The sequence below is a fragment of the Parasteatoda tepidariorum genome, chromosome 6 (genome assembly GCF_043381705.1).
Source record: "Parasteatoda tepidariorum isolate YZ-2023 chromosome 6, CAS_Ptep_4.0, whole genome shotgun sequence".
NCBI lineage: Eukaryota > Metazoa > Arthropoda > Arachnida > Araneae > Theridiidae > Parasteatoda > Parasteatoda tepidariorum.
In genome coordinates this window covers 3,188,792-3,216,128 of record NC_092209.1, presented here as the reverse complement: position 1 = coordinate 3,216,128, position 27,337 = coordinate 3,188,792, and the positions used below count along the sequence as shown (strand labels likewise).

Below are 27,337 nucleotides of genomic sequence, written 5' to 3'. Positions count from 1 at the left end.
GGAACTGCTGGATCAAGCAATGGTCGAAATTTGCCTTCGTGGATGACTTTTCGATGAAACTAACCCGTATTTGTGTTACATGGAGAGGAAAACCACGGAAACCTCCCACGGTTAGCCTGACGGCAAGGGGACTCTAACCCTTGCCATATATAGATTTCTACATGATTCCTCTACCACTGATAATATTTTATGTCAGCACTGTGGCTGATACGAGTCGGGTGCGTTATTTAAATTCCCAAGCCATTACTGGGATTTGAACCCGATTCACCTCATTGGGAGGTGAGCACTCGATTCCCTGAACGGTTCTCAATAGATGTTTGAAAAAATATGCTTATGTGCTACTTTTCTAATGTAATGTTTTCCCAAAATCTGAAATTTGTAAGTTGGCTTATATCTGTTAAGTGCCTGTAAAATTTCGCCAAAGCAAAAAATCCCCCCAAAAAGCTGTCAATCAAAGCAGAATCTTTTCATCACCGATTAAAAACGAGATAAATCGTACTAACAATTATTTTACTCCACAGATTAGGGATCAAAACTTACAGAATAAGACGGCTAAGAAATCGGATGCTTTTATCATTTGAGACAACACTTTGTTTGTGACATCTTCAATCTCATCCGATTCTTTCTGATGAATCAACCATTTCAAAACTTCTTCTTCGTCAGACAGGTCACCTGTAATTTAGAAGCAATTATTGAAATAGGATACCAAAAGAAAAAAATAGGCGATATAGAGGGTAGAGACGTGGACATTGTTTTATAGATTTGTAAGAAAAGCATTACTTTGAGCGAAGTATTTCTTTAAAATTAAACTCTGCAGAGGTATCTTGATTTTGAATTAAACTAAAGCTAATTTGGATAAATGCATTTTTTAAAAATGCATTTTTTAAAGATGTTTTTTCCCACACTAGCCCCATGACATGCGGCTAGTGTAAACAGGTCACGAGGTTACTTGTGGACAAAGCATAAAACTATTTTATCTATTGTTTTTTATAAAAAAGTGAGTGAGATAAAAATGCTGTATAACTTCTATTTTTAGTGTTTTATTTTAACGATTTTATTCCAATTATTTTATTTTACTTAATTTTAAAACTTACTGTATGTATCGAAGTCAATAACTTTGTCCATTTTAAAGGACTACATCATATTCCCTACTAAACAACTTTAAAGGATATTCTGGAGTATTTGAAATGGTAACAAAAGTTATGCTCTACCATTTTATTTTTTATTAGGTAAACTTGAATTGCAACGCTTTAAACTGGAGTGACTTATAATTTAAATACATTGATAAGACCTGATTAGTTTTTAAGTGAAAGAGATTGTGTAATGAAGCAATCATGACTTACAAATAATTTTTGCTAAGCTTTACGTTTAAATATTATAGAAATCTATAACGTCTAGTTTCTAAACTAGGTAAGTACTAATATATTATTGATAATTTAACTAGTATATTACAGTTATAACAAAATTATTTTAAAGAAAAGTGACATATTTAAAATTCTATTTTTTATATTTATTTAGTAGAAATAAATTTAATTTCAAGTATTCATAGTATTGGTGTAATAAGACGTGAGGGGTTGTTTTTAATGAACAGGTTACTATCTGAAACTATATATCTGTTATGTATATAGTTTCAGATTGTAACTATGTATCTGCTGCAAGAAAATGTATCTTTACAAAATTTGTTAAATTATCGGTTACTTTCTGTACCTGTTACAGAAATTGTTATTTTGTTGTACATGTGAAAAAAATATCAGTTCTTGACCATAATAGAATAAACAGCTATAATACATAAGTTATCATCTTGAATTAGTTTTAGATACTGATGCTGCATTCTGTGTTTTCGTTTATTGGAAAAAAAACGTATTCATTTCAATATGCTGCTTTAAAAAAGCTTTCATTGACTAACCCATACTAGCAATCAGTACTATTGTTATACAGAAGCACGAAGTCATTTTTTTAACAATCACATAGATATGCGTTTTTTTCTCATTTTGTTTTGTATTTAGAACTGCTCAAGCACCCATTACACATTCTTTGAATAAGCCAAAAAATAAGCTTTTGTTTCTAGTAATGAGGTTTTGTCGTATCACTTAGCATTTTGTAACTGATCTTGAAAAGTAGAATGTAATTGTTTTCATGCCCAAAATTCCGCAACAATTACGAAATAATGTTTCATAAACAGTTTTATGAAATGTTCTACATCATACAAGTTCTGCAACAGTTAGGTTCTCGATTTTATTTGATTTGTTTTATAAATTTATAGTGAAAGTAATAAAAATTATTATAAATGTATAATATTTTTTTTAAAAATTAGCTAGTACTTAATGCAAAACTACAAGATGTTTATGTATGTATCTCTAAATTGTTTTATATGTCATGATATCCATATTTTTTGAAATCACATTTGTAAATCTTAAAATATGCATTTTGCTATAAAAATTATTTGGGTTAAAATGGAAAAATTGATCGTTAGCTATGCAATAAGCTATATTTTTTATATTCTTTAATGTTAAATTTGTTATTGAAATTTAAAAAAATTAACGTTAAAACTCAAAGAAATGCATATTTTAGTAAACAACAGGTTGCGCTGTGGCGTTGTTTGATAAAGCATCGCCAACTGTCTTTCGAGTTTGCGTGATCACTTCAGCAGAAAAACTAACGCAACCAACTACTGTTCGGAAATATGCCCAATACAATTTACAAAACTCACTAAACATTGAAAAACTTGAGGGAGAAAGAGGGGAATCTTTGTAGAAAGGATGGGCAAATTAAAACACATACCCTGAAAGAAGTTGGGCATCCTTTTTTCAAAGTACACCAGTGTAGGAAAATCCTGTATTCCATACTGTGCAGCGACATCCAGATCAGAAATTTTGACAAAAGGAATCCCATTTTTGCTTGCATCATCATCTATGGCTTCCAATTCTAATAATGTCGTTTGACTCTCAGCATCAGTGGCGTCATCTGGATTCAATGAGCATGGAAGAGGATACATAATTTATCAAAAGAATAACATTGTAATGGTAATACTGTAAGCGTAAAAATATTACTTCAAAGTCATATTTTCTGAATTAAGCATCTATTAGTCTTTAACTTTTTAAAAAACACAAACTTACTGTCCAATTATAAATTCAAAAGTATTTGCTTAAAAAGGGATGACAAATATAAAACAATAGTTGAAATTTTGTTAAACTTCCCATTTCCACAATATATTATTTGTCAAAGAAAAAGAAATATATTTATTATGATGTCAGCCTCAAAAGATTATTGCAGCTTTCAAGAAGGTGGCTCTTTAGGCATGGTGGCTCTTAAATGCATGATGCCTTAATGAAGCATGGTCTTAATGCAACTCTTCAATGATTGATTATAGTTATAAAGAATTTAAGATGAAAATTTATACTTTTACACAGCATTTTATGGGAAACTTTTTATTGTAGTTGCAGAGTGACTGAAAATGATAGGCGCGAGCATAAGGTCAAGAATCCTGGCATTAATCAGTAGTGTGAAAAGTGTGTGATGTATACTCACAGAAGAGGACGGCTAAAAACGTTGTGTTTTCTATCAGTTTGGGCAGAATGTTACTGGATACATCTTCTATGACATCAGAATCTAAATCTTTATGAGCTTCCAGCCAACTCAAAACAACTTTTTCGTCATGGAGATTTCCTGAAATAAAGAAAGCGAATGCATGAATATTCAATGAATGAGTGGTTTAACAAAGCTGTGAATGGATGAATAAATCAGCTAATCAATGAATGAGTAACAGGAAGAAATGGCGAATGGATGAATGAATGAATCAAATGTCAATGAATCAGAAAATGAATGTACCAGCCCATTCCGTTAATGCGTTGATTCTTTCATTCGTGGATTTGTAAAGATGCCACTGAGCCCAATTTTTTGCTGATAGGATGTCTCGTTCATTCAATGTGTCACTAAATCATACATTAAGTCGTTTATTAAAAAGCTGACGAATGGATACACTGATTCGTTTATTTATTGAGTTACTAATTCGTTCCTAGTTCATTCGTTAGTTCATTGACTTGCATATTCAATGAATTGTTGATTCTTTAAATCATAAATTAACTCATTTATCCATTTTCTATTTCATTGATACGCTGTTTCATTGATTTTGGTGATTCTTCGATTTATGGATTGATTCTTTGATTTGCTATACGACTCATTTGCGTACTTCGGTTTCTTAATCGTACATGAGGCAGCACACGTTTTTACCGAAATTGGTAGTAAAGAGTTGAAATAACATTAGAAATAATTTTGACCTCAAGTAAGAATGTGAATTCACGGATGCATCTAGAGTTTTGACTCTCAACTTTTTTGTGGTTATGGAAGCCTAGCTAATTGAGCTTACTAGTAATCTTAACTTTATTAGTAATCTTTATGAACTGGCAAAAAAAGGACAACTAATTATTTTCGAAATATTTGAGGTGGAGAATGATATATTTTAAATCATGAATTTGCTCTTGGTGGTTGTGTGCATGCGCTGAAAATGAATAAAGTCAACTGAATGACAGTTTTCAAAATGGAACTGTCACAAACGTTGAGAATAGCTATCAAAGAAATGTATTTCTTTAGTCATAAATTTAGTTATTTTATTTTGAATTGAAAAGCTTAATAGGAAATATTTATGAAACATTTTGTAATCGCACATCCTCGATATTATTGATTAAAGATGTACATATTGATCTTGAATTTTTAAAAAAAATTTTGCTACTTCCTTTTTTTGTTGGAATTTCATTATTTTAAATAAACCGAAAGAAATGTTGAATAAATTATGAATAAATATTTGGATATTGCTGGTTTAAGAAAATCCGAACTCTTGGAACCTGTGTGATTTCCAGGGTTACACAGAACATCTTTCGGGAAACGCTCTTGCATTTTTAATAGTATGAATTTCGACTATAATTAAAATGTACAGAGTGTTTCAAAATAGCATGGGGCATAATAAAAGGTTATGGATCTGGCACATAAAAAGAAAGTCAATGTAGGAACATTAAGTAGCAAACGCTTTCCGGAGGTGACAAATTATACTCAATAAGCAAAGACAATTGAGATTTTTGCAAAGAGCTTGTTAACCGATATTCTAATCTTATTTTCTTCTCTTTTGAGTTACAGTGATTTGAAGGGAAATATTTTTGCTTTATCGCTGAGAAGCTCAATTAGTGTTAACGAAACATTTGCACGAGCGATTAAATTTCAAAGTCGCCGGATCTCGCTGTGGGTCGAAAATGACATGACTTCTGGTGGGAAGGGAGATGGTTTGTTGTATCGGCTGCAGTTGACGCGATTTTCATTTAAACAAGTTATTGATTCTCTTTATTCTTATCTAATAAATTTTTTATTGATTTCATTACTGTCTCAAGATGCGTAACTACATCAATTTTTATGTGTGTCTTTAATCTAATATTTGAACAAAAAAAAATTATCCAAAAAAGAAAGGGCTGTTCAATAGAAAACAATAATTCTATTTACTTAATTTTAGAAAGACACTGATGGCAAGAAAAACAGTAACGGTTCTACTCAAATTAAGTTTTTAAAAGACCTGATAAGTAATTAAAATAAATAATGTGGCAGTAGATAGTGCTTTGCTTTTGTCACATATGTTTCTAATGTATAATGCATTCAGTCATTAAATATTTCTTTTAACTATTAAAACTGTGCAAAATAAAATTAAAAAAACCATTCGCATAATTTTTAGATAAATTCTATAGAGCGAAAGTCATGAAAATGAAGCTTAATATACTGATATCACATTAACATTTGCAGATACAGAGCACACGTAAAAACAAAATCTGCAGCCATAATCATATAAACTCCAGCTAATACATACCCTCTCCCTTCCCACCCATAATGATGACATTTTCGACCAATAGTGTGATTCGGCAACTTTGAAATTGAATCGCTAGTACGTTAACTATTTGCAAAATATCCCTAATAAACATAAATAGTTCTGAATCTTTTTATTTTTACTATATTTAACGTTTACAGCCCGTAGAGGTGACAAGTTTGATTGTCAAAGTTTTATCCAAGCTTCTGAAGACATGCTGTTGCATTGAATTTCCTATCACTTCAAATACGTACTTCGAAAATAGGAAGATTTCGAAAATTTACGTTAGATTCTATACGCTTCCGTCCGTACGATTGAAGAAACTACGCATGCTCTCGTTTATTTTATATGCTAGATATCTTTATCTTATTTTGGCGTGATTTACGTTACAAAGACTAAGCTAAAAGCACGCTGCTTATAGCTGTTAAATGTTGTTTTCTGTGTTTAAGCCTATACCTTCGAGCTAAAAACATGGACACGGAATGCGAATTTGAAGAAATGTTATTGATGAAATGTATTGATGAAATTTAGAAATAAATAGTGGGATTTTACAACCATTGGTTCATCCAATAAAAAAAATAATTGTATAGGTTTTTGTTTAACATTATGGTTGTCTAGTTCCACAAGAAACTAGATATATTTTTGCTATTTAAAATTTATAAATTATACTTAATTTAACTGTACAATTTAGTTAAAATAAGTTGAATACTCAAAAGAAGTTTGATAATATTTTTTAAAATAGTAATAATAATAAGCTGCATTCTTTATAGCTGAATTCACCAGAATTTCCCAATTTTTTCTGCTCACAGATTCGCAGTTTTTCTTAGAGCATGAATCGTATGCCGCAGGTAGTCTACATCCATTTGTTTTGATTTTGCGGTCAAAGTTAAATTGATATTCCACTACGTTAGCGTTTTTAAATTTCGGATTTTTGCGAAATCTTTTATTTTCTCTTGCGTAAATTTGATATTTTGTCACGGGCGCAAGTGCATTTCTCCAGAACTGACGCATGCGCACTAGAAGTGTGCATGTGCAATTACTTCTAAATCTTACGTACGGGAGAGTACGGAAGCTAACGTAAATTTAAGAAATCTTCCTAATATTTCATGTACGGGTCTTAAGGGGAAAAAGCACGTTTCATGGAAAATTCTCTATAAGTAACATAAAATTTAAAGTTTCGAGAAATGTGAGATCAAGCAAACTTAGAGAAAACATGAAGTTTCAAATGTTAAAAAAAAATTTAATATCAAAAGATAAATAAATTATATTAGGATCACGATGGGGAAGTTATTCTGTAACAGTTTGTCTGCATTTTTAAATTTCGAAAATTTTTTAGCATATGAATCCAGATTAACCCTTTTTATGAACTTTAAATTTTATATGATTTATGTGGGCGTAAAACAATTGGCCATTAAAGGTCTCTTCTGTGGAATAGCACCCTCTTTAGTGAGTATAATATGCATGAAAATACATTAAAAATGAAATATTTTGTACTTGATGTTTGCATTGCACTGCATAATATAAATTTTATATAGTTACTTTTCAGGTTTTAAGATATGTACCAGAGTTGTTTTTTAAGGAAGTGCCGTTTCGTCATGTATACTAATAGGTGATGCGTACATCGCAACAATTGCTTGTGTCGTGTCCCGGCATTCCTTGCAAACATCGGTGCTTAGTTGTGGCTGTGTAGGTAAATTGTACTGTCAGTTCCGTGTCTTTAAAATGTTGTAATTTAACAAATCGTCCGCCGAGTACAAGATGATATGACAATGACTCTCTCCGTAATTTATTGGACTCTTTTCCGGTTATTGGACTCTTTTGGTTGGGAAGTTTTAGACCACCCCTCCCTATAATCCAGATCTTGTGATCAGTGATTTTCATCTTTTCCGATATCTCAAACATCATTTTGGGGGAAGTCGATGTGAAAACAGTCGTGACCTCTTGGCTAACGGGGCAGAAGACAAGTTTGTATGATTCCAAATCTTGTTGTAAGGTATGATAAGTGTTTAAAAAACTTGGCATCTGTGCTGAAAAAGAGGAGAAACGTATGTGGAATCTGAAAATAAATTTGATCCTTGAAAATTTTCTTTCGGGTGGTTTTTATTTTCATACGGCCCTTACTTATAATACAACCCTCGTATATAACTAGAGATACTTTAACCATTGAAACGTCATTGTTCCTATTTTGGAGAATGTCCTTCGCTAAAGATTAGTATCCTAACTATTTTATTGTTAACATTTATCTTGGATAAGCAAGACATTCGTCTTTATCAAAAATACTTATGCTATAAATATCTGTTACATATTCGAAAAAAAGAAATTCTTATACTTTCTAACCTGGCTAACGAAATGAAATGGCTGCTTAATTTAATCATAAATGTGCTACCATTCTTTCTACTATGTTACTGTTCTCTCTATTGTAAAATGTTAGCTTGCCAGGTAAACGGTTATAATTAAAAAAAAAATTTAAAAAAGGAGAGAAAAAAGAAAAGAAAAAAACGTGAGATGAAGCAAAGAAAAATATTCAAAGTGCCATTTGTAATTCAATCATGAGAAAAAAAATTTAAGACTTATCTCACCCTTTTATAAAAGAAACATAAAATTTTGACATTCTTATTTTATTTTTAAAGAGATGACAATTTTGAAGTTTTTTAAAAGCGAAATTTTTTAAAGTTTTTGTATCATTGTCATCTTGAATGAGAAAAACGAACTCCTTACCGTCATACAGGAGAGGAACTTTATTTCGGTAGTAGAGAAGAGCAGGCAGGCTCTCTAATCCGAATTCCAGGGCCAGTACTTCGTCGCTCACTTTGACGAATGCGATTCCATCTTTATCAGCCTCATCGTCTATCTCCTCCAGATCATGAAGAACTGCGCTGCTTTCTGCCGAATCATTCTTATCTGTGTGTTTCAAACATGAACATGCATGAGTAGTCGATCACAATTAGAAAAGTTTCATTTTACACATTCGAACAAGGCATCAAATGTATGTGCATTGGATTACAAGGGCGAAACAGTCAGCCAATGCGAATGTACGGTAAACGTGGTACAGTGAAACCTCTCGAGAGCGACCACTCTCAGTTCTACAGGGAAATGGCCGTTGATGGAGGTGGATCGTTCTTAGAGGTTGTCTCCATAGACTTCAAAAATGTTATCGAACGTACATGATTTTTCGAAAACGATTTTAATTTTAGTCGGCGTCATTTACTTGGTGCGGAAATGCCACTTGTCTTGGCTTCGTGAAAAGACGTATCGATGAATAAAATGTAGCGTCTGTAGCGTCTCAAAACTGATATAATTATGCGTAAAATAAATTTACCAATGATTTGGCAATATAGTTTATTTTGATTTGGTTATTCTAACTGTAACTTTATTTTTCTTACATGTGGGCATATCATTAATAGGTTTTACTTTATGTACTTTTAAATTATGTTTGTTTGTCATTAATTTTTCTTTGCATTCAAATTTAAATTTTTCTTATTGCTTTTTTCATTTCTTTATCCATTATGGGGCCACTATAAATTTTTGGTTTTACCACTGATAACAGACAGATTCTTGTGTGTTGGCAGGCAGTGTGTCCCTTGAAGCTGTCTTGCTAACACACATATCTTATATTTTATTCGTTCTATGCTTGAATTTCTGACTTTCTACATTGACATGAAAGAATACTCACAGAAGAGAACGGCCACAAATTCTGTCTCGTCTATAATACTCTGAAGGACTTTGGCGTTCACTTCCTCTATGGCATCCGGTATTTCAAGTGAATCAATATTAGTCAGCCACGCTAACACATTGTCTTCATTCATCAAGTCACCTGAAAACATACACTATGTTGATTCCTTTACAAAACAAAGCAATCATAAAATAGACACATATTTTAATTCATTTAAAAACTGTAGTGTAGAAATATCTTTGAATATGGATTTGAACAACCAAAGAAGAAGCGCTTTATTTCAAGTTAACACCAAAATGAAACACTCTTTAAAGATAGTTAAACAAACACCCATAAGGGAGAAATCTCCCCACGTGAATTATTTTGCTTCATAAAATACCAATTTTGGCACACTTTGAATATTGCCACTACAAGGATACCTCAGACGACTAAAAAAAGTAAAAAGTGATAAATAATAAAATACAGAATTTTGTTAATTTATAAAGATAACCCGTTTTTTATAGCACAATTTTCAGTTAACTATTAAATTTGAAAGCTTTACTTACTTTATTTATAAAAAATTGGGCACCTGGGCCGCGTAGCTACCCCTATCCCATACATCTAGAAATTTACATAAGTTTAAAGTGATAAAATTTTGAATTTAGCAGTCGATGTGGTTGCTAATACAAAATTACAAGTACTCTGCTTGGGTAAATAAACAATTGAATATCGAAACTAAATTTACACATATAAATATAAGCATATAAACATAAACATAATTTGAAATATACATACATACATAGTAATACATAGGTAATACATAATACGTAGGTTGACATAAATAAATATAGTAAATATAACATTTGAATATCGAATCAAAATTGACATTTGTTGACATATATAAATATAAGCGAAATATTGTTCATTAAATACAATAGAATTTGCAAAAGAATTTAACGTGCATAAGTTGATAAATATATATGCATAAACTGGCTATATTATCAGAAAATAAAATTTGATGTAATTTAATTTAACATAAGTCAAAGCCTACTGTGAAAAGTTCAGTGAATTTAACTTGAGAGTCTTGAAAATAAAAATAGAACTCACTGGGATTGAGATGTAAATTTGAAAGCTATAACTTTTATATTAAATATGAATAATTTGAAATGTAAGTCATAATGGTAGTTGCTATTGAATATTTAGAGATAATAAATGAATAAAAGGGAAGTGAGTTTCTACCACTTTTTACATTTTTAGTCGCCTGTGGCAGCAATGCCAGTACATTGTTTACAATGGAGTACGAATTTGTTGTTCTCTTACACGCTGAAAAACATCTAGAGAAACAAAAGTAAAGGGTAATTTTATTTTAATTTTTATATCTCTCTCATCTGTTCAGTGAGTTTAACTTATATATATATATGCATATACAGGGTGTCTCAGTTGAGCGTTTCAAAACTTCTAAGAGGGGTAGGGGGCATCCTGACGACTCGAAATCATATAGCAATGTGGGGTCGGAAATGCTTTCCTGAAGCGGTGACGTACACAGAAGCACCATAAAGAAAAGATCGTAAGTGAAAAATCGCTATAATAATATATTGAAAAAATTATATGGTACATGGGCCAAAGTAAGTGTTCGAAGTTTCTGCCACCGGCTACAATGTACACCTCACATCTCCGGCGCATGAACATTCTGCAATACTCCAGGCATATCTCGCAGGCAGCTACTGCGATTCTTGCAACCAGCATTATCAACAGGGTGTCATAAACCAGTGTTTTCATATGACTCCAGAAATCAAGACATGATAGGTCGGGTGACCGAGGAGACCATGTAATTTTCTCGATGTATTATTATAGCGATTTTTCACTTACGGTCTCTTTTCTTTATGGTGCTTCTGTGTACGTCACAGCTTCAGGAAAGCATTTCCGACCCCACATTGCAATGATTTCGAGTCGTCAGGATGCCCCCTACCCCTCTTAGAAGTTCTGAAACGTTTAACTGAGACACCCTGCATATATATAAATATATATATATATGAAACAAAATATTATAAATTATAGCCTTAACTATAAACTGAATTCAAAATTTTTGCTTGTTAAAATAAATAGACTGCCACAATCTAATTTTTTGCAGGACGTTGTAACCACTAAGTAGTTTGAATCTGTTACCTGATTGAAAATTTCAATCACTTAAAAAATATGTAAATAGGAAATAGCAGTCAGCATGCTCCAAGTGCTCAAAAACAGGATCTTATTTTTAAGACTTGCCAGACGTGAATGAGAAGAGACGAAAATGACTTGAAATAAAAAAAACGAAAAATTGCCTACGAAAAATGGAAAAATAAAGGTGAGAAGCAAAATTAGAAAAAAATTCAGCAGCCGAGAGAGAAAAAAGATGAAACAAGGAAAATCACAGTGGCCGAGAGAGACGAATCAGGGTAAAATGCATTTCCGCCCGCTATGGAGAGAAGTTGAGCAACTAATGTCGCTAAAAAAGAAATCAACATTCATGTGAAGTAAATAAGATTAAAATGCATCAAGATGAGCTGATGTGACTGAGGTTGGAAAAGTTCTCGTATTGTGGAAATTATATTTATGCCCAAGATTCTAACAATGTTCAGTAATTAAAGATATCTCTTATTCTTGAAAACGGACAAATTTATCGTGTTTTTATTTAAATAGCTCCTATCTGTTTCACTGATTAACGAAAACATAATTTTGCCTATTGTTAGTTTTGTGAATAATAATTTGCTTATAATTTTAAAAATATGAATAATTCATAAATAGGAATTCTGACAGCAAACTATAATTTTTCAATGACTTTCAAAATTTAGTTTTTCAAATCGTATAGAAATTTTTGATACTTGTAAAAAATTCTATCGGGACTCATTCTACAATTTTTAAATTAACTTTCGATTAATAATTGAGTACTAATGAATATGTTTTGAGAAAGAAAATGTATACCTGAACGTAAAAATGAAGATTTTTACAAGATTACAACGTCTGAAATTTTTTGAAAAGTTTGAATCACTGGAATAAGATTAAAAAAATCAATGTTCACTAAAAAAATTGTGTTGAAGAATTTTTTTTCAATTAAAATTAATTTAAACTATTATTTAGAGGGACGAAACGAAGTGTCAAGTAGATGATTCAAACGTTTATTTTGTTTTCACATTAATTAGACGATTGACAAGATTTCAGTACGTTTTAAATAAAGATTTCGAGTAACGAAGTACAATGGTTTGGGATTCTTTTAAGAAATCAAACGAAACTTTGTATTTAAGATATTTTGATTTTGCAGAGTATCCAGATACTTTTCTCGAAGATCTTGTAAGAATAATATTCATGGATAACAATGGATCGATTCAGAAAAGCTGATTTGTTAAAATATTGAGATGGATTCCCCGCCAAAGTCAATATTGCGAAAGATCATTTAATCCATAACCTAATCTTAAGGGCTGAAAATTTCGTTTTGGGTATTTAAGTTTGTCGTAGTGTTGTAACAAAATACTCACTACAAATCACTTCCAGATAGAAAACAAATTTCCTGACAGTAATTAATTACTTTTTTCCGTAACATTTTTATTATTATCTTTCATAAAATGTAAGGTAATTAGGAGCAAATAATGTGAATAATACTCTATATATAGTTCTAATAAAGGTAATTAATTATATGGAATACTTGATTACCTTATTTTTAATAAAAATTGGATCCTTCTTAGAGAGATCAGATGGTTCTCGTGCATATGCGTAACAAGGTTTGGTGTCACACGTTTCACGCATTACTGCGTGTTAACCAACTCATCATATCTCATTGATCTGAGAAGGATCAAATAACTACAAGAACTTTTAAAATATTGTAAAATAATATAATTTGTTTTAACTGGTAGGTAAAATTTATATATTTATTATTTATAATAGTTTTGAATTTTCTTTCGGAATAATTCTTTCAAATATTATATATTTCATATAAATAAACGAAATTGCTTTAATCATATTTTGGGACCACACTTAAGAAACAGATTAAGATACATATAAACTTTTAGCGCTATGAAAACCCGGAATTTTCAAAGAAGAAAAAAGTATTCCATGCTATCCTATCTAAGAGGGCGTTTCCTAAGTAACTTAGTTACGCCCACTTAACATTCGAGTGAACTTCGCTTTATATTGAAGTACAGTTTCCAACTTAGATAAAATCAGTTGCTTTTTAGAATCACAGCTTCAAAAATGGATCATGCAGTATGACAACACACCAAAGAAATCTATTACTACTGTTTTTATAAAATTAAGTTTTTGCACCTGCTTAAAAAGAATTGAAGGCACCTGAATTACAGATTTTATTCTGCTCCGGGGAACAAAAGTACAGAATGACTATTTTTAAAGAAAAAAGAAAAGTAAAAAAATCCTAATAAAACTGTCTTATAAATTTCGATAAGTTATGGTTGCAAAGCCTGTCAATATTTAATGCCAATGATCAGCACTAAATCAATAAGGTAAATGTATTTTTAAAGGGTTCAATATTTTTAAAATGAATTTTACAGCACGGCTAAAGGAATATTGAAAGTTACAAGCCTTTTTGTAACCATGTTAAATTTTAAATTTTGCATATCAACCGAATAAAATATAATAAAACCATTCTGCTAAAAAAAGAAATGTATCTCAAATTTAATAAAAGTGTGAGATGTAAATTAAGTAAGAATGAAAAATAATTGAAGTATCGATTTATCTTTTAGTGTATTTGTAAAGTTTAACTTAGAAATTTTTCCCCTTAAGCGTCGATATTACGATTAATAAAATTAGCTATTTTATGAAATCAAATATTCTCTGATTTTAATAGACAGCAGGCAATGTGTACAATACAAATAGAATTTTCAGAACCAACTGTTGTTGTTGTTATCGTAAGCCATTAAGGTAAGGAGTGTTATTGTTCTTGTTTTCCAGTGGCACCATCTATTGGCCGAGAATTCGACTTCTGTCACACCCATTTATAGGACGAATCTATTCCTACTTCTATCCATTCATCCAAAGATCGAAATTAGATCTTACATGAAAATACAAAATTAGCTAGCACTTCTGCCATTCTCATACTACCCACTATACCTACTGCTACCATTCCATTCGCCCAAGGCCACCAACACCGATGGGAGTTGAGGTGTCTGCCTCGCGGACAGATACTGTGAATTCAAATCAAACCAATCAGCACGCAAGCTAGTATTTATACAAGGACTGTTTTTTAAGTTAGGGCTGCTTCTTTGTATACACTTAAAGGTGACGCGTGCTTCACAACGAGTGCTTGCGTCGTGTCCTGTAATTCCTTGGGAACAACAGTTATAGCTCTGAAGGCAACCTGTACTGTTTTAAAATGTTCAAGTTTAACAAATTGCCCTCCGCGTATGAGGTACGGTCAGTGACGCATTTTTAGTCGACAAAAAAATCAGTCTGCTGCATGCATTCACCGGCTGACAGGAAATTTTGCTGCTTTATGACTAATAATCTCTCCACAGCTCAGTTCCGAGTTTTATTGGACTGTTCTGACTGGGAAGTTTCGGACCACCCCTCAATACAGCCCCGACCTTCCGCTAAGTAATTTTCATCTTTTCCGATATTTCAAACATTAGTTTGAGGCAAGCAGCAGAACGATGACGTGAAACCAGCCATGATCTCTTGGTAATCGGAGTAGGCGACAAGTCGCCATGAAAAGTGTATTCTAAATCTAGTTGTAAGGTGTTTAAGCAAACTTGGCAACTATTTTGAAAAAAAAAAGGAGAAACGAATGTAGAATCAAAAAATTAAATTTGCTTCATGAAAATTTTCTTTCGTTTGGATTTTATTTTCAAACAGCCATTACTTAAAAAGAAAACAGCCCTCATATTTTGAAACCCAAGCGGAAACTAACTAATTATTTGTAGTTATTTCAATGGAAGAGAAACAGTTATTCATCACTGAAATTTATTTAATTTACAAAATCAATTGTTGATAATTTTTTAAATGTGAATGAAATTTTTTTTTTACAAGCAACTTTTTTTAAAATTTAATAATATTTAAGAACACAAATATATCTACGATAATCTAACAGAACTTTTTAGAAATATATATATATNTCTTTTGGCCAAATGTTTGTCGCCATTTTTGACAAACTGGACTCCGAAGTTTTCAGCATCATCATCTATTTTCTCCAATTCTTCTAAAATTTTGTGACATTCTTTACACACATCAGAGTCTGTAAAAAGGAACATAATTAAAGATTTACTTATATTTAAAGTAAATTTCATCATAAATTTATGTTCAGTTCGGAATAAGAAAAAAAAAAAAAAAAAAAAAACGAAGCATCTTGGGCAAAACGTTTGATCTAATGATCGGCTTTCCTCTTACTAGAATTCAATCTTAATGAATCGTGGATTTTACCTAAAATATGCTAATTAATGAGTGCGGGCGAAATTCTTCTAAATTACAAAATCAGACACAAAAGAGTTAAACAATAAACATGCCTTTTTCCCCCATGGATTTATATTCCTGATCTTCAAAATATGGGGGATAGCCGCAATTTGGGAATTAGGGTTCCAATAGTTTAGTCGAGAGAGTTTTTGAAAACTTTGACCTCTTTATATTAATTTTATTTTTTAGGTATTTTCTCATATTTCAAAAGCTTTTTTATCGAATTGAAATTTTTTTAATCACAATTATAAAACTCAATTATCCAAAGATAATTCACTGAAAAAATGTAACTTATAATGAATATTCATTATTTTTTATTATTTTATTTAATAATAATCGAAGAATTTTAAATTATAAGGCATACAAATTATATCAATTTAAAGGATATAATTTTTGTATGTCAAAATTTTGGATATTCAAAATTTGAACGAAATGGGTCAAATAGTTCGTGAAAAATCAGATCAGCGGGTTAAAAGTCATTCAAACTGTTCTCCTTTCTTCTCCGTTGTGTAAATTTCATAACTATAATCGTTTTTTCTTTTTGTTAAACTTCCTATAAACATTTTCAAACAAATCAGTGCTTTTATTCTTCGTTAAATTCAATGATTATTTTTCTATTTTGATTTATTTTTATACTTATAAAGTCATCGTTGTTTTACGTATGGGGCAGCAAAAGTCACCTACGAAATTATGGATGTGAATAATTGCAGACAGTAAAGTAGTATAACAATCAACAGATGAGTATGGAGGCGGCAATTATAGGATGGGAGTGGTCGAGTCGAGGTAGCATCATTTTAGTATTAAGAAAATTTTGGCCGTATGAGATACATTCTAATTTTATTATGAAGGGATACCTGAAAAATAAAAAAATTTATTTGAGAAAATTGATTTATTACGTGAAGAATACGGCCACACTTATATAGAAATATTGAAATAAAGAAAGAAAGTGCCTCAGAGAGATGAAGCGAATCAACTGCTCACTGATCAAAAATTCAACTGTTGGGACTGAGAGGATGAAGCTTCTCCCCTTCCCTCTCCGATCGCCAAGAATTGAAAATTAAAAGTAAATGAATTGTCTCAACGGACAGTTAGGAGCATGGGAGGAGATCCACGGTTGGCAATTCATGGAAAAATAACGTAGCCAAAAATACAGCCAACCCCCCTTTATCAATATTAAATTTGTAAATAATTTGGCCGAAAGCGAATCGCCAAAAGGAGTGAGAGAATGCAACTGAAACATTTTTGTGGTAAGAAATAAAGAGTTACAAATAGATTTTCTTTTCGGTTTAGTTGTGGCACTTGTATTGGAATCGAAATTTAGCCTTTACATTGATTGTTAAGAAAAGAATAAAATATTCTTATTAGCTTCTTATAAAATATAATAAAAATTAAATAATTGGTTTAATTTAATGAAAATTCGATTAAGTATGATTAAAAAATAAGTTTAAATTAAGAAATTTTAAGAGCTAAGAAATATGTAATGCCTATTATGACATCACAATACTGTTTCTCCTTTTAACTCCACAACTGAACTCGAATCATGAAAGAAAAAAAAAATCCTGGAGCTTTCTAACGTAAGTTTAAGGTACATTTTGATAAATTTGGTCCATTAAAGCTAAATTTTGAGAAAGAGATATTTAAAAGTCAATTTTTCAGGAACTATTCGACCTATTTCGTTCAAATTTTGTATGTTGTCTTACAAAATTATATTCTTTAAAATAATGAAAAAATTTGGTTAACTTTAAATTTACAATTCTTTTGTTTATTATTAAATAAAATATTAAAAAATAATAAGTAATTCGTAAAATTATTTTTTTTTCGCGGAATTAGCATTGGATCTATAAACTTTATTATTGAATGCAAATTTTTTATTAAATATTACTCGAAATATGACGAGTTTCTCATAAAGTAAAATTAACATTAAAGGGTCAGAATTTTCACCAACTCTACTGTCCAAACTATTAGAACTCTATTTCTAAGATTGCGACTATCCCCTATACTTAGGACTCAGAAATGATTGCCCGGTGAAAACAGAAGGTTGGTGTATTCAGAGAAGGTAAATCTTGAATTATCAGCTACACTTGTAAGCTAATTAGCATTTATGACGTCACCCCCTCACGAACTGTTAAGATTTAGCCCTATTACGTGAAAATCCGATCATTAGACTGAAAGTTATTCAGAATGCTACGCTTCGTTTTTAGCTAACGTACATTTATTTTAACCTTTTGTTACGTTATCACCTTTGTTACCTTAACTAACATAGGCTAGATATAGAATTTTTGTCGTTGGTCATATTGAAGGCATCTTGTTTTGTTTATTTGTTTTTTAGCCACTGACATACTTTTGAAACTTTTTATGGTTGTCAAGAAAAAGTGTTACTGTTACATTTCATTACATTACATTTCATAATTTTATAACCGTCGTTGAACAGCTGACCAATTTCTTGGGTTTAGGACAACTAATGTTCAATTCCGTAGCCTTGTCATTTTTGAACCCAATAAAGAAGACAAGGGAATTCCTGAATCAAGTATAGGAAGAAAATTGTCTTTGAAGAGTTATGCTTTTTAATCGCATTTGCAGTAACCAGCATTTGTGTTACATTGAGTGAAAAACCACGAAAACCTTCAGTGGTTAGCCTGATGGCAAGGTGACTCTAACTCATGATCCATCTACCACTGAGAATATTTTACGTCTGTACTGTGGTCGGTGCAAGTCGGATGCGGAATTTGTATCGACCAGCCGTAGCCGTGATTTGAACCTGGTTCATCTCATTGGAAGGCTAGCGCTCTATCTCCTGAGCCATCGCTGCTCAAGTTGACACAAGTTTTACAATATATAATCAATCTTTAAAGTGAATGTTTTTGAATTGGCTGATGTCTTAAATTTAAAAACTGCTTAAGTAACCCCACGCTTCTCAAACCGCGCCAAAAGGAAGGGGGGAAGACAGCAACTTTTTACTCTTACTTTACTCAGAAATGTTTAAGGATGAAGATATCAAAAATGATAAACCGCATCCATAGTTTGAAGAGAAATCTTAGTCTCTCAAAGATTTGTCACTAGCATTTTTTTTCTTCGTACTTAGTCAGAAAAAGAGACAAACTGCAACTGTGACAGATGCTACGGATCAGAGAATTAACTCCTACGTGCATTATTATTTGTGTCGTCTGTCCTAAAATGTTTGCGTACTCATATTTTCCGCAGTTCATTACCAATGAGAGCTGAAAGCAAATTACAAATACAAAATAATCTTTCATTTATTTTCTGTGGGTCAGTAAATTTATGACTTTATTTTTGTTGTCTATCAATATTTAATGCTAAAATTATTCCTAATGCAGAAAGTTAAAGTTATATTATTAAGTAAAAACATCTTTTTAATTTGATCTAATGAAATGTTACATTGCCTATATAAAACGGGTAATAAAAGCAGGGAGGCATAATTTATAATAATCATAATTATATAATATACATATATTTATAATAATCATCATGAATAATAATAATGAATAAAAAAATTATAACTTAAAGAAATTATTACTTATTGAACTCTTAAAACTTATTTTAAGGGAGTAGCACTCCTTTAGACCTTGTATATTTGAAATAAATGTTTTTTTTGGGGCAAAATTTACTCACGAAAATACATTAAGGAAGAAAACGCGTGTAATTTAAAGAGGTTTGTTGCAGCGACTGAATTTAATAATAAATAAAAATGTTTATTCTCATTTTAACTTTATTTACATCTTCTTAAATTCATTAAAAAGATTTATTTTTACAATATTCTTCATACTTTTGAATTGATTTCGGAAGTTGTTTTTTCCACGAACTAAGGATTGTTTACCGTTTTTTCAGATTTCTTTATTACTAGATTGCTTGCCTTTTCACAAATTATTACAATGTTTTTCAAACCAAAATGTTACAAAAGAGTTAAAAGATTTTAGGTATATCCGGTTTGAACTTTATTGCCTTATGAAATGGTTTTAAAAACTTTAAGGAAAATATTTTCCCAATCTTTAACGCTTCTTTTTATTTTTTTATAATGAAAAAAAAATTAATAAGATTTTTACTGCTTAATGAAATGGTTTTAGAAATCACCAAAAAAAATTTTCTGTTTATGAAAATAATGTTTTTTAATGAGAAAAACCTTAATGAGACTTTTAAAACTAAAAATAACGGGATTTTTTTTCTGAAAATGTAACCGTTTTTTAAACTATCACATCATAAGACTTTCAGTCTCTTTGAATCGATGTAGGAAGATTCAGAAATAAGAGATAAGCGAAGAGAAAACAAGATGTAAAGCAAAATAAAATATCAAAACAAAGGCACTAAACAAAAAGAAAAGTGAACCTGCAAGGTTAGGAAAACTATAAATAACAACAAAAACGAGGGTAACTCTGAAGAGTTTTAAATTCTAAACTTTCATCAGTCTTCTTTTTCGGATAAATTCTTTCTATCGAACGAAAGAGTTTCTCTTAGCAACAGACATTCAGTTGAGACGCGTTTTAATTAGAGTATAAAAGTAAATTTTTAGATTTATTTGAAATTAACTATTCACAAAAAGCGATGCACAAAAATAAGATTGATTAACAAGCTTAGGAGCTTGTTAATATTTTTGTTTTAAATCCTAATTTGTCAACAAAGTATTTGTTTCCGGATTAACTACTGTTTGCTTAAGATAAAGAGTTCTGTTGCACTTTTGAAGTTTCAGACATTAAAATAAAAATATGTTAGTTAAATAAATTAATTAAAAAACAGAGTTCTAAAATATGAAATATAAAAATCACCTGGGACTTTTGATTTACATTTCAGCCGGTCTTGAGATACCTATTTTCATAGTACCTCTATTTGTGTATTAAGTACCTATTACCAAAATACCAGTATAATGGGATATCTGCAAGCGTCGTAGTGAGAATATCTCAAACCTGATTAGTGGCTAAAACGCGATATTTTTTCGTTAGCTACTGTTCTTTCCATTCTATTTCGAGTAAACTAAGCCCGTCAAGTGTCAGTTCTCTTAAGCAACACATTCTATATTCTTACACGAAAGTTTAAAATCTTTCACTGCATATTTCTTACTTAACACAAAGGCAGGCATGAAGCCACGTAGGACATAAACAAACTAATTATGCATCCAAGCTGGAAAGGTACACAAAATTGAAATGTGTCACGATTACAATAAAATACATAAACAAATAATAAATCTAAATTAAGTAAAAGACGTAGAGGAGAAAGAATTATATATCAATAAATTCGACGAGCGATACGTCATTGTATTCAATTAATTTCACGTAAATTGACATCATAACTTATATGAAGAATTAGCACAACTTTAATGCACCATTTTGCTTATAAACGATCAGCTAGCGTCGACGTCACATGTGTGTGTATAGTAATCTTCTTCTTGAAGTGCAAGTAACCAATTAATTGAAAATCAATGGTGTTTTGATACTATTGAAGTTATAGCTGAAAATAAACTGATAAAAAATAGCTTAAAAGTTAGTTACTTAGTTTAAACCTCACCGACTAACTTTGATAAGCAAAAGTAAAATAGCAAAATAAATAATCAAACGAAAACTTTCTCATAGATTAATAAATAATTTCTGTGGTATAAAAAAATAGTTCTGATACTGTAAAAGCTATATATGTTTTTTTTTTATACTTTGACAAAAATTCGGATTGAGATATTTTCCTTTGATACGTAAATTGTCACGATTAAAAAGCAATACTGCAGTGCAATTGAAAAATCAACGAAAGCGACAAAAAATTCATAATTAAGATCGTCATACATTTGGAATCCTTATAGGGTAAGCGACATATTGCGAAAAAAAAAATTTTTTTTTTTAAAGATAACATTTCTTTTATCAGTTTTTTGAAATGCTATTTTACCACATTAGAAATAGAAGGAGATAAGTTGTCAATCCTCTTAACTCGGAATCAATCGTTAAGAACTTACTTTGTTTTTTTTCCATTGCACGGTAAAATACATGTTAGCAAATTATTTTCCCATTTAAAACATAGTAAGACGAGCCCATAGTTTTCAAAATCACCTTCGGTCATATTTGTTTAATGAAAAATTAAGTATTAAAGCTTACAATTTACCACCTCTAAGAAAATTTTCCATCTAAAATGGAAAAGTCGGCAGCTCTTCGATTTTGTTATCGTTGCCGTTAACAAGTTGCTTGTTGCCAAAAATCTATTTGTAACTATTTATTCCTTCGTTACATTACAAAACGCACTTAAATGCACTAAACTCGTTTTTCAACCGGGTTCCGAAGGTTCAATTTTACTCCATTTAATTAATAAAACATTATGACTTAATTTCGCAAATGAAAAAAGTGTATACTGCATTATTTTATTGTTTTTCCTTATTGTTCTTTGCTTATTTTTGTTTTAAGTTTAATTCAACGACTTTGATTTTTTTTTTTTTAAAATCTGAGAAAGTAAGAAATAAATTATTTGGATGTGCAATGAAAAAAAAGTATTATTTTATTAAAAGTATTAGTATTAATGAAAAAAAAGTATTAGTACTATGAAAAAAAAAGTGTATATTTTCTCGATTGCGCGAACTTTTCTAATTGGGAAAAATAGTGAAAGAATAACGTTATTCTACATTAATTTAAATATGCATTATACTGAAAATCATAAAATTCTAATTAGAATGAATAAGAGACATTTTATTGAGGGCTGTTTAGGATTTAAACTACCTTTGGCTCCAATAAGAAATCCAATATTTTTTTTTAGAAAACATGTTGCAAAAAAATAAATAAATAAATAATAATAATAATAAAGCAAAATAGTGCAGTAATAGACATCATTAAAAATAACAGCCGCCTCTTATTTAAGGGGTCATGGAGGTTAAGACTCCTCAATTTTAAGATAAATGTCAGGAAGATGACAATGTGGTCAGTATTGCGCTTCAGCAGCCTTTAATTACCAATCATTATGATCAGTTACTGGGTAGGCTTAATGCCTCCACCTATAAAAGAGTATTGCATATTATCACATATCGTATTGGCTATCAAGCAGCATTGCTGAAAATGAATGAATGTACAGCGCACGCTAAAAAGGAACGAAAAAGCACTTTAATTACTTTTGGTCGGGCGGATTTTATGGTCACTAGTTCAAAAGTTATTGAAGTGTTCTTTTTCTGCGCAGTGTAACTAATAAGTTTATGCATCTCCTATTTGTTATTATTGGTAATGTATCCTGTAAGGAAGTATAACAAAAATTAAAAATAAAAATAAATAAATAAAAAACTTTAAATTTTGAAACTGAGTAAAAATCAGTTTTATTATTCGGGGGCAATGGAAAAGATTTTCACTACCTTTTTTATTGCAATAAATTACAATTGTTACAGAGAATTTAAACAATTACAAGTAAAATACTGCACGTCTATTGCGAGATAATTGGGATACTTTATTGGAATATTAATCACTCTATAGAAACCACCGGAACGAGCCTGACCACTGGACAATGCGTGCGTCACTTCCTTGCAGATAATCTTGCCTATTCCTTTGTGTTAATCTTTCATAATTAAAATTCCTAAAGCTTAGGACAGAAAATGAGTAATCAGAATTATTACTGAGGGATAATCAATACTACTAATTATTAAGATATTTCTTAATAGTCAAAACGTTATTGCTCTGAGGTAGTTGAGATAATTATTAAGGTATAGTTGAATAATCAACGCTGTTGTTAAAAGATAAATTAGAGATGAAATTAAAACAAACCTACTCAATTGAATCACAGTGTTTAAAAGAACAGCAAAATCTACGGTGGAATAATTAAGTCACTTTCTTTGTGAGTTTCAAATATTAAGAGAGAAAATATATTCTCCTTTCACTAAAAGAAGAAAAAAAACTATTTCCATATATTAAAGAAAAGTTGTTAATCAGCTTAATTATTTAAGAATATTTGGAATAATTTATTTGTTTAATAATCAACATTATTATAAAGAGATAATTGTAAAGAAGAATTTGAAACAGAGGTCCTTAACCTGACCACAATGTTTAAAAGGGAGGAGATAATAAAGAAGCTTCTTTGCAAGCTCCAAATTAATAAAAATAAAGAAATTGGAAGAAAAAAAAAAGAAGAAGAAGAAAAAAAACTTACAGAAAAAGACGGCTAAAAATTCCTCGCTGCTGATGAGTTCATCCAGTCGTTTGTGATCGACATCTTCGATAGGGTTGCGGCGGGTGGTGCTCTTCTTTTTAGCATCGTTTGCACAAAAGAAGCTGCTGAGGAAGAAGAGAAGAATCAAAGCGACCGATCCTCGCATCCTTCCCAATGCTTCTGTCACGGATTGCAATCCCAGCAATCCCTGCTTCCCTACATTGCTTTTTCTTCTGACACGTGGAGTTTAAAAACGTTCGAAAAGTATTTTGACACTCCTCTGCGTCTGCTAAACTTTAGATAACATTAAAATATACCAATAATTCAAAATAAAAATTGAACTTACAAAGTTCGTAGAAAATTTTTTCCCAAAACGGTGGAAGGAAAAGTTTAGATAACTTTAAAAAATAACAATTGATTAAATAAAAATTGAACTTGCAAACAAAGTTCTTAGAAATGCTTTCCCAAAATTATGGATGCAAAGTTTAGATAACTTTAAAACATACCAATTGATTAAATAAAAATTGAACTTGCAAACAAAGTTTTTAAATTTTTTTTCCCAAAATGGTGGATGGCAAAGTTTAGACAACTTTTAAACATACCGATTGATTAAATAAAAATTGAACTTGTAAACAAAGTTCTTAGAAATCCCCCCCCCAAGCAGTAGACTACGATCCACTGATTAAGTTGTGAATCATTTCTATTTAGAATTCCAGTAGTACTGGTAATACTTTATTTATGTCGCACTATATCTGCAAAACGGGCTATTGGCGATCGTCTGGGAAACATCTCTGAGGTTGATCAGAAGACATGCCATTGCAATTTTAATCTCCTGCAGGGATGATGCCCCCTCCCGATTTAGTAGTCCAATGACCTACGTGCGAAGCCAAGCAATTCACGGTAGAACAGTTTAACGAGGACCGATACCTCACACCCTCGATCCCTTTGCAGAATTATCGAAGTGGTCACCCACTCGCATACTGTCAGTGAGGCTTGACTTAGGTGATCTACTGGGAACCGTGTCTTAATGCCCACTGCGAGACTATTTGAAATTGTTGTTCTAACTTTATTGCTAATTTTTTTCTTACTAACAAATATAATGTATGAAAAATAAGGAAGAATGTCCTAATTTATGTTACTTAAGTTTACAGAACGCAAAAACAAACCAGTTTATTTTTAAAATAGTATACATGCTTTAAACTCAGGTTCAAACGGTAATATTCTTGTACCGAGAAGTGATTCTAAGTAATTCTAATAGCAGAAACAAACCAGTTTATTTCTAAAATAATGTACATCTTTTAAACTCAGGTTCGAAAGATATATTCTAGTTCCGAGAAGTGATAATAAGTGCTCATTGCTCAGTGTATTTAAATTAGAATATTTCTCAAAGTGCATGGTAAGAATAAACTTGTTCCCATAAGAGAGACCAAATTATAGAATTTTTTTTTATTTATTGGGTGTAAGATTTTCAATAAAAATTTATAAATCTTGAATGGAATGAATTTTCGTTCAATGGATGCAAGATTAAAAACCAATAAATTCAAGCTGCGAATCTTGTTTAAATAATTCATAACTTACGTTAAAAAACATGATAAAAATATTCATTTTTGTTTAAATTGCATTGAAACTATCAAATCTGCTTTCTAATATGAGAATAAAGTGATCTGTTACGTTAATGCGGTGAAATCAAAATAGTTTTTGATTTATTTGTTCTCCTTTTTTTATCGGTTATCTTAGCTGTAAGGAACGTTTTGGACTACGGGGCCAGTAGTGGTGGGTTCAAATCGTAGGCGTGGATGTAACTATCTCACAGTGTTATATGTAAGGGAGTGGCGATTCTGGTATTTCTGAAGCCAATGGGAAAAGGACCCCCGTGTGCCCTCCTTTCAAAAAACTTGCAAGGTACTAATAAATGCTGAAGGTAGGCGATATTGTGCGATAAAATTTGGAACTTTTCCACTGACCAGTGGTCTGTTCCAGCATTTTCAGTAGAGGTAACTCTTTAAATCATGTGGTCACTTTTTCAAAAATTGAAAATTTTAAACCATTAAAAAAAACTATCGACATTAAAAATGTGAGAAATTTCTTACGAAGAATTTCTCAAAATATGGTAAACATTTTACCCAGTCCTGAAACATTTATAAAAGGAACAAAATTAAGAAATAGAAAGAATTAAATTAAATATTGAAATAAAGAAATAAAGTAACTTTAAAAATAATAAAAAATAATTCATATTAAATCAATATTTCTCAAATAATAATAAAATGCTTTTAAGGGTGCATTTTATTTTTATTATTATTCGATAAAAAGCGATCAGTGGTGGACAATTTTTAATCGCTATTTGATATATTTAGTCATCCTGTGACGATCTTTAATTTTGCCCTCTATGAGATATCTTACTATAGATAAAAATCTAATGATGGTGTCGTAGTTTTCCATTGTTTTCAATACATTTTTATTGGCTGTAAAATAATAGGGTAGGGCCCCTAATGTTATAATAAAATATGAACATATTTCACTAATGCATTTTGCATAATTATTATTAATTCAATAAATTAAATGTCAATATTCTGAGATAGCCTGGATATAACTTTCAGATCTGCATAGTTTGCCCTTTCTTTTCTTAAAAGGCCGCTATATCCCAGGAAAAACTTTTCATGGCGAATTTTGTTTTATCTCCATTGGTAATTTGAAATGTAAAGAAAAGTAAATTCAGGTAAGCCTAGAGTCGAACCCGAAGTTTCAAGTGCTGGATTTTTTCTTAAAGAAATATATCAAAATGGATTGGAAGGTTTAGTGGGGAAATAATCCTGAAATAATTTATTCGCATTTTGATATTTTAAAATCATTTTGATGCTTCAACGGACGGATGCATTTTAAATACAATTTTTGAATTCGTCACTTTATGCATGAAGCTGAAACTCAAGTTCTAAATCATTTAACGAATCTTTTTAACCGTTATTCATAATAGTATATTAATATAATTTGCACCAAAAAATAATAATTGTAAAACGGTTAATAAGATCAGACACCGATTTAAATAACTTTACCCTAAAATGCAACGTAGAATTTCATTATTTTAATAATAATAATAATAACAATTCTCCTGAACTCTGAATTTAGAAAACAAACAAAATCAAAAACGTAATAATAACAGTACAGGTCATTTGAACCTTTAAATTACGGAAATAAAAATATTGGAAAATGAATATAGGAAAACAATAACTATATGGGGAAAAAAAGGAAAACTGCTACACTATCATTAGATTTTTATAAATAGTAAGATAAATTTAAAAAAAAGAAAT

General features: G+C 30.7%; 1 protein-coding gene and 1 non-coding gene across 2 annotated transcripts in view; both read right to left on the bottom strand.

The window, feature by feature from the left end:
- The window catches only part of LOC107453912 (uncharacterized), an 81,551-nt gene extending 57,314 nt beyond the window's left edge, over nt 1-24,237 (bottom strand). The window contains exons 1-7 of the mRNA XM_071181580.1: nt 24,033-24,237; nt 15,566-15,711; nt 9,516-9,669; nt 8,561-8,743; nt 3,529-3,666; nt 2,782-2,964; nt 541-672 (exon numbers count right to left, since the gene is read on the bottom strand). Of these exons, the coding sequence (XP_071037681.1) occupies nt 541-672; nt 2,782-2,964; nt 3,529-3,666; nt 8,561-8,743; nt 9,516-9,669; nt 15,566-15,711; nt 24,033-24,198 (1,102 nt within the window). The 5' untranslated portion in view covers nt 24,199-24,237. The remainder of the gene's footprint in view (nt 1-540; nt 673-2,781; nt 2,965-3,528; nt 3,667-8,560; nt 8,744-9,515; nt 9,670-15,565; nt 15,712-24,032) is intronic.
- Nucleotides 13,217-13,321, bottom strand: LOC122269810 (small nucleolar RNA U13). The gene has a single exon (XR_006225406.1). It is a non-coding gene; the product is annotated as a small nucleolar RNA U13 (small nucleolar RNA).
- Nucleotides 24,238-27,337: the final 3,100 nt, after the last annotated feature.